General features: G+C 38.6%; 1 protein-coding gene across 1 annotated transcript in view; it reads right to left on the bottom strand.

The window, feature by feature from the left end:
• The window catches only part of Fastkd2 (FAST kinase domains 2), a 31,182-nt gene extending 22,498 nt beyond the window's left edge, over positions 1 to 8,684 (bottom strand). The window contains exons 1-5 of the mRNA XM_008846185.3: positions 8,391 to 8,684; positions 6,769 to 7,584; positions 1,539 to 1,642; positions 803 to 911; positions 348 to 471 (exon numbers count right to left, since the gene is read on the bottom strand). Of these exons, the coding sequence (XP_008844407.1) occupies positions 348 to 471; positions 803 to 911; positions 1,539 to 1,642; positions 6,769 to 7,500 (1,069 nt within the window). The 5' untranslated portion in view covers positions 7,501 to 7,584; positions 8,391 to 8,684. The remainder of the gene's footprint in view (positions 1 to 347; positions 472 to 802; positions 912 to 1,538; positions 1,643 to 6,768; positions 7,585 to 8,390) is intronic.
• Positions 8,685 to 9,001: the final 317 nt, after the last annotated feature.

Below are 9,001 nucleotides of genomic sequence, written 5' to 3'. Positions count from 1 at the left end.
ATACAATTTATAGATACACAATTTATACAAAAATATACATATATACAACTTATATGTATATTTATATATTTTCCTTTGTATAAGAACCAGGTTTTCAAAACAAATACAGGTCAGCTGCTACAAATCATGAAAGAAAAGCCAGGTGTGGTGATGCACACCTTTAATCCCAGCACTTGGGAGGTGGAGGCAGGTGGATCTCTATGAGATTGAGGCCAGCCTGGTCTAGTGAGTTCCTGGCTACATAGTGAGTTCCAAGGGCTACAGGAAGACCCTGTCTCAAAAAGACTAAAAAAAAAATTAAGCAAATAATTTAAAAATCATGAAAAAAAAAAAAAAGGCCCCCTTACCTGTGACCATCTTACTGCACTCATTCAGAAGGACAACAGAACGGTGATTCATGGCAGCTAGTACCTCAAACATGTGCTGGCTATTCACAACAGAAAATTTGTCTAATTCCTTCAAGGCTTTCATCTACAGAAAAACAAAATTACATTTAATTTATCATTTGTGAGAAAATAAGCTTTTAAGAGGATAAAGCTTAAGAAAAATGACATATAAGCCAATATATAAAAACAAACACATATTTATCATTTGTTAGAAAATAAACTTTAAAGTGGAGGAAGTTTAAGAAAAATGACATATATAATGGATAAATTATAGAATGATGGATAAATATGCCTTAATTCACTTCAGCAAAGCTAAATCCAAAAGCATAGCAAAGTACTCCCTGAAAAATAGGAAGTGATAGTTCAAAAGACAGTCCTTTCAAATCTCACCCACTAGAGAAAATTCAGGGGTTTACCTCCAATTTCTTTTTAAGAGCAACTGATGTATCTTTTCCAATATATTTCATCACCGTTTGTAATATGAAGACATGTTCTATTTTCCAAACTTGCTGATCAACTAGTATTCTGTCATTAGACACAAGAAATATTGTAATCCTAGAATTTCCACACCAGAAGAAAAATCCTAAGATTTAATTTGATGCAGCCTCTATTTTAAATAGGCAAGATGTGATCTACCTGCCCAAGATCCAAAGCTAGCCTAGCATATTTCTTTTCACACTACTGTACCATCTTTATTAATGAACAAATCACAAACTAAAACAATTGTAAAGTCAACAGAAAAAGGAAATTATAACCCTCAATCATTTGTGACATCAGATCAGTTGTATCAATTTATAAATTTTTATGCTGAGCCAGTGCAATGTAACCCCTACAGATTGCCCAAATAACTATTCTGCATTGAATACACAAGTCAGTTCTCCCCACACCTTATATTAGTACTATGTTCAAGGAAAAATTAATTTACATTTCAATGTTACCCACATCATTTTATATGGTAGATGCTTAAAAAGAAGTACTACTACTAGCTTTATCTTATCTAGAATCAGGGTTTCAAGTTTAATGACGTATTAACTATACCAATGCTTTCCTCTCCATGCTCCCCCAAGGCAGTTTCAATTTCATCTCCAGTTTTAATTCCCCATATAAGGGGGACAGAGAAAACAATAGGAAGAAGGCATAAGATGTTCTTACTGCAATCCCGCTCTAAGAGCATGCACATTAGCGCACGGCTCCATTGTCTCTAAAACAGTTGACAAAACCGAAAGATCTTTCTCATCACACTCATTGATGCGTTCCTGTTAAAAATATAATTAAAATAAATGGAATTAACTGCAATAAATCAAACATTTTAAAAGATGCAAAAATACAAGATAGTTTCCTCACTATAATACAACTAATTACATCACCTAAATGATCCTGTCTTTGTTAACTAAATTTGTCACTTAAGAGCAAAATTTAAGATGGTAAACGTCAACCATAAAAAGGTGAATCTTGGGGCCTGAAGAGATGGCTCAGTAGTTAAGAGCACTGACTGCTCTTGTAGAGGACCCAGGTTCGATTTCCCACACTTACATGGCAGCTAACAACTGTCTGTAACTCCAGTTCCAGGGCATGCAACACCTTCTGACTCCACGGGCATTGTAAGACAGGGGTGTAATTATACACATACAGGCAATACACTCATACACATAAAATAAATAATAAAAAAATTTTTTAAAATATGAGTCTCAGATGCATGTTTTATGAATTAGTGAGTCTGGAGCAGGCCTTATTGCTGTAATGACAGATGCTGGAAAGCAGTGTCTTTAAGAACAAAACCTCCTAAGATCTGGGCTAGTGTTTGGATCGCCTCATGGTGGCTGTCTGTTCCAACTGCTTTTATACTTGTGGAGCTGTGTGGTTCCTGGCTGGATGTGACTTCAAGATCAAGAGTGTAAACCTATCATCTCATCATCACATAGTTGTTTTGTTTTGTTTTGTTTTTTCCTTCGCTATTTGAATAGATTGGACATGGGAAAGGTTGCTGTCAGGGAGATCTTGAGATTCATGTTTTCTGCAAAAGAATTGCCATTTTTTTCACTCTGTCTTCTACCACTCAACATTATACCCTGTTGGAACATGAAACTTGTAGCTACATCCTTTGCTCTGAATGAAGAGTAAACAATTCTCCAGTATGGACTATTATTAACTCTATATTTGAATAGTGTGTTACACATGGTACATTATTCTATTCAATGTTATCCTAAAGTAAAATTTCATATGGTAGTAATACCTTGTATTACTTTTAAAACTGCTTTTAAAAATTTACTTTAAAATTTTTAGCTATTATTCTTCCTAAATGCCATTATTAAATATTCATCTCACTGTCAAAAAAAAAGAAAATATAGTTACAAAATCAGAGGTGATGAGCCCATGTAGACTAGTGCACCCCAAGCAAAACCACTGAACTGATACTTTGAGTCAAAGGACTAGGTATCAAAATTCACACAGTCCACTGTCAACATGTTTTCAGAGAAATAAGATGGCACACTTCAGTGACTTTTCCAAATAACCGACACATAATCTTCTATACATCAACACTTTCTTATACAGCATTGGAAATTCATTTGTTACTAGTTAGATTCCTTTGCTTCTAAAATAACTTGTTATCAAACATTATTTTTATCTCTTCTTAGGACCCAAAGCTATCATGAAGACAACATGGTAGGGTAATGTAAGAGCTACTGAGGTAAATAGGGCAGTTGTTCCCCAAAAGGAACCTTGAGAGACTATGTCCTCACAATTTCCTTAAATCCCTTCTGGGGTATCAAGCTTTAATTCCCATTGTGAATCTTCTTATTCATACCTCATCACTACATTTTAGCACTGCTGCCTGAATCTCAGGGGAGTACAGCTCCAGCTCCTTCCTTCAGGTCCCTTTAATTAGGGTACTAGTTTAGATCCTGGAAATAGTAGTGGGACTTAGATCTGGAAAGTGAACAGTAATAATACAGGTTCTCTAGTATTCTATAATTCGATCACTTTTTGCTCTTTGCTAAATAATCGGCCTAATGATTGGTCACAAAGTCTTGAGTAACAACCAAATCATGAATTTTTTTAAGTGGATAAGATTAGAAGAAAATAAAAGGTTTCCTTCCTATGAAAATGTTTTCTTAATAAATCTATATACTCCATCGACATCTGATGTGAAAGGAAAGACTACTTGACAATGTGTCTGATGGGCAAATTAGTTGACAGCACACTGTCCTCCCCGCCCCGCCAGCTAATGCCTTTATGGTATCCCCCACACATCAGTGAAGTATAATCATACACACAAATGTTCTGACTCTACTACTCATGTGTCACCAATATAGATGCTATAGTCTTATGAGTGCCTTTCTAAGATCTAGTACATCAGACTATCATGGTCCAGGTAAGGTGACTCATATCAATAATTTTTTAAATTATGTAGGGAACTAATAGAGTCTTCCAAACAAACATGGATATTCTATGGTTCTTGGTTGAAAACATATAGAAATCAAGTTAAAATAGAAAATTAAAAGCTCATGTATCTATAAACTCAATTCATAAATTCTATCAAAACAGAACATGTGTCAGATAATCCCCAAGAAATTCCTGCATTTTAAACAAACTTTAATTATTGAGTTTAGAAGTCTGGAGTAGTCACTCTTAAAAAATAAATGATTACTTCTTCACATCTGGGTGACATTTCAGTGACATCAAGCAAGATACTGACACCCTTGTCTGAAACTGCAAATGCAAACTTGAGCTTGTCAATCCTTCACTTAAAATCCTCCAATGGACTCCCATTGCCTATTGGGCAAATACAAACCACCAGGCATGAAATATGTTTTTATGATTTGGCTCCTACTTTCTCAGCTTTCTATCCTTGCCCCTCATCCCTCTCCCTTAACCACCAATACAACTTACTTCCTACCCAACCAAACACACAGCCACATCATTCCGCACTTCAGAGAGACCAAACTACTTTTAGCTCCCTGAAGTAGCCAAACTTTTCCACTGGGATGTTAGGCATTAAAATCTCTGCTTCAAACACCAGCCCCTTCATTATCAACCCCCTCACAAACTACTAGTTATTTTCTTGGACTTTGCTTAGATACAATCTTCTGAGTTTGAATCCTAATTCTATCAAGGATTAGTTGTTAATTAAATCAGCAAAAATTACCAAGTTGAGCGTCTCTAATTTAAAAATTTGAAACTCAAGCACTGACACTCAAAAAGTCTCAAATTTTGTTAACATTTAGAATTGGGGATTTTAGGTGGTATCGGAGACTGAAACCAGGGCCTTGGGCACACTAGACAGCTGCTCTACCACCAAGCTATCTTCCCAGCCCTAAAATACTAGGAATTTTTGGATTTGAGATTCTCAAGTAGAATTTGTCTATGCAAATATTATATTCCAAAATGTTTAAAAACTAAGATCAGAAACACTTCTAGTTTCAAGCATTTCAGTTAAGGGACACTCAATTGCCCTTACAAATAAGGGAATTCACCTTATGCAAGTAATTAGCCTCTTTAACTCTTAGTTTCTTAATCAGCAAGATTAATAATAATAATAATAATACCTGTTTAAAGAGTTATACATGGGGTAGTGTGTGCTTAAACTTTGTATATAGCTTTGCTTCAAACACTGACTTTTACCCACCTCTCCATTTTACCACTGTGTCTTGAAGACAGAACTAGGTTGAAACTCCTACTATACACGCTCATAGGACCCTATTTTTTTTTCTTCATTGCACTGAAAGGTCTATGGTCAATATTATAATTGTATTCCCGGATGTCCATCACAGTGCCTACAATATAGGATGAGTCCCTAAAGCAATGTTGGTTATTACTTTTGTAACTGCCTGCAAACTACATCTTCCTACCAGCTCTCATAGTATCAGAAAGTACTGTATAAGCAGTCAAAACAGAAAACCAATCAATGGTCTTATCAGACTGTAAAGCCTATGAACCACAACAATCACCAGCCTACACTATTTCTATTGATCCAACAGTGGCACTTTTATTTTGAGGGTCTTCAACAATTGCCTAATTGGACTTAAATGCCACTCAATAGGAGGAAATCTGTTTGGTACTGTACCTATAGTCATGGACACATGATTGGAGAGGTTGCAGACACTAGAGAAGAACCTACTATGGTCACTTTCCTAACCCAATGTACTCTCTTACTGTATTCTAAAAACGTATCCTTATATTCATAGACAAGTGTAGTTCTCTCTACTCATCAAAGCAGCTTCTTTTTGCAACAGATGCAAGTCCCACAACTGGTAAAAATGCAGAGAATAAGTCACTGTGGGGTGCCCAGCCCTGATACATCTACAATGCAACGTCTACACCTTAGACTCAGGGAACACAGCCAAAGTGGGGGGGGGGGGAGAAAGACTGTAAGCGCCACAGGGACAAGACACCTGACAGGGAAGCTGCACCCATGAAATCTCTACAGTATGGTAGCCTAATGAATCTGCATGACAAAACCAGTTGACATGCCAACATGGATGGGGGAAATTTCCCTGGATCCTACCTCAAGATGAACAGCTACAGGCTTCAGTGGATGCTGAGAGAGGGAGAATCAGTTTTCTTCAAGGACTAGCTCCCTTCGAGGTTATCCAACTCCAACTGGGCAGTCCTAAACACATGTACACATGAGCACCACTAAATGGACTCAGTGTATATGTATATTTGTAATAATAATCAAAGAATAGGACAAGAAATTGTGAGGGAGTTGAGGGGTGGACATGGGAAGAGTTTGGAGGGGGACTGGGAGGGTAAAAATGATGCAAATACAATATTCATGTATGAAATTCTCAAAAAAATACATATGTTTAAGAAATATGTCTTCCCTTTCAAATTGTAGGCTTCATGATTATAAGGAACCGTATCTTTATACACTTACTGACAAATGTGGTACACTGTACATAGCTGACACTCAATATGTTTATTGTGTGAGTAAAAGAATTCACTAGCCATGTGTCCTTAACCAAGCAGCTTGCTATCATGGAATCTTTTCCTCATCTGAAAAACTAAAGATCAACCTTGCAGTGCTGTTGAGAGGATTAAATAGAATTATAGAAAAGGATACTCAACAAATATCCCCTCCCTTCCTCCTCTTTTCCTTCAGTTACCCAACCTTTCTTTCCCTATCTTGCAGCTCTCTTCACTTTAGCTTCTTCATCCCTACTTAACACTAGAGAAGGTGAGTGGGGCAGGCTTTCATAAATTTCCAAAGCAAAAGAAATGACCTAGCTAACTTAAGGTCTCCAATTATAGATTTGTAGAAATAAATACATATAAAACATATATTCCACTTATCGTCTCCTTCAAGGAAGTTACACAGCTATTTCCCCCATTCTTCCAAAATATGACACAGTAAAAATCACGTGTCTCCTCTTGACTTTACCTGAATTATCCTCAGCAAAGTCTGTACCATGAGAGTATTCTGAGGGACTCCAAGCTTCACTATAGCATTGAGACTGAACAAAAGGTGACTATAGTGCATCATCTTGGCTTCTCTCATCGCGTGTTCACACAGCTGGTTAAAGGCAGGGTGTCTGAACATCAGTTGTATTTCAAAGCGCCTCTGGTCATCGGGTATCCTTCTGGCAATTGTCCACATTGCTGAGAAATAGTTACTACTAGGAAATGTAGGTGCTCTTGAAAACATGTCCAACACATCACTTAGGGAGTTACACTCCTGAGCCAGTTTTCTGTGGCTCACAGGGTTTGGCTTCATTTCCTTGCTGTGTGCATCTTCACTGGAGGCTCGATAAATGGTTACTTTCTTTAAATCATTATCAGCTGTCCCATCAGAGACGCAAGAATGTTTTGCGTCAAAGGACAATCTTCTGGGACAAAGTATTCTGTCAAATCTAAAGACAGCTGCATTGCTGACACCTTTTGTTTGAGTACAATCATCTACTGATTTCAAAAGGAATACATCCCGAGAGAAGTATCTAAAGGATGGCTGCATTCCACTATCAAAATCATTCAGCAGGTTTCTTGAGTTCCAGTTTGAATGAACATTTTTTGCTTTGCAAAATCCCAAAGGACACAGCCTCAGAGTTCTGCTTCTTGAGACTAAAGTACTAAATTGTCTGAGGTTCCATAAAAAGGAACCTGCTTTGTTATTCATTTTGCTATCCACAGAAACACTTGTAAATTCTCAAGACGCAGCAAACATTACCTTAGTAATGAAAGAGCACCGCAGTGAGCTTTGCTGTGGACGACAGGTTAATAAGAGAGAGAAAAGTTAAAACAAAGTTTTTTTTTTTAAACTTATTTAACAGAGGCTAGCACTAGAGCCTATCAAGCCACTAAAGCTTTGACAAAACTATTTCACCAATATGAGTTTCTTCCACTTTTCTTACAACATGTACACTGTTGTAAAGTACCCAGATTAACCATTTTAGGTAGTAGTTGTGGCATAAAGTTGCTTCTTTAAAAAAATAAAAATCTAGGTCAGGCGTGACAGCACATGCCTTTAGTCCCAGCATTCGGGAGGCAGAGGCAGGTAGATATCTGTGAGTTCGAGGCCAGCCTAGTCTACACAGTGAGTTCCAGGCCAGCAAGCGCTACCTTGTGAGACCTTGTCTCAGATATATATGTGGATTGTTTAATTTTTATTTTGTGTGTGTGTGTGTGTGCAAGTGTTCAATAAACCTTCCTCCGAGAAGGAGAATTTTGTTAATACTGCCTGCCTTGAAGGTGTCCATTGAAAATAATATCATTAAGAGACTTCTCAACATGATATAGCATCGGCCGAATTGGGACTGTAAAACAGGACACGTTGGCCTTGCTCAGAGAGAAGCAGAAAGAAACGTGATTGTTTCGGTGCTGGGAAAGCAGATTCGACCAGGCAGCTTCACAGGACTCCGAAGCCAGGGCCAGCGTCCTTCCGTACCTGGGCCACCTCGCATCGGCCCAACCCTACACCTAACGCCCGGCCACTCCTCAGACCTTCCTCCACCAGCAAAAAGCCTAGGAAGATCCCGCGCCCTGCGCCGAAGCTCGCCCTTTACTCACCCTACAGCGGAATCCCGTGCCCACACGTAGGCGCAGCCATGACAGCTCCTCAGACCGGTTCTTATCGCGAGATTCTACGGATTCCCTTACAGGTCAAAAAGCATACGTTCCCGGCGACCGGCCGTAGAAAGGATATATAGCGAGGAAACACCCGGCAGAAAGAATGGCTTCTTTACTGGGATACAGAGTAAAGTCGAGGGATGTGAGAGACTACGGAGCTTATAAAGACGATGTATGGTTGGGGCTGGAGAGATGGCTCAGCGGTTAAGAACACTGGTTGTTCTTTCACAAGACCAGGGTTCGAATCCCAGCGCACCCACATGGCAGCTAACGACTGTCCTTAACTCCTGTTCCAGGGGATCTAACAGCCTCTTCTGTCCTCCGCGGACATTGCACGACACGGGTGCACTTACCTACATGCAGGCAATACACGCATACACATAAAATAATAAGTAAAACATTTTTTTTTTAAAGGCGATGTATGGCTATATACCGAAACGTAACAGACTCAAATAATAACTTTGAACCTCTCACCTCTGCGGCTGAGTGGCGGGGTCTGGGGCCAACTTCAGAGTGCGCCTGCGCGGCTTTAGTGGCGTCGTTGCCAGGAA

This window comes from Nannospalax galili, unplaced genomic scaffold (genome assembly GCF_000622305.1).
Source record: "Nannospalax galili isolate Female #2095 unplaced genomic scaffold, S.galili_v1.0 scaffold281, whole genome shotgun sequence".
Classification (NCBI taxonomy): domain Eukaryota; kingdom Metazoa; phylum Chordata; class Mammalia; order Rodentia; family Spalacidae; genus Nannospalax; species Nannospalax galili.
This window is presented reverse-complemented; position numbering and strand designations above follow the sequence as displayed.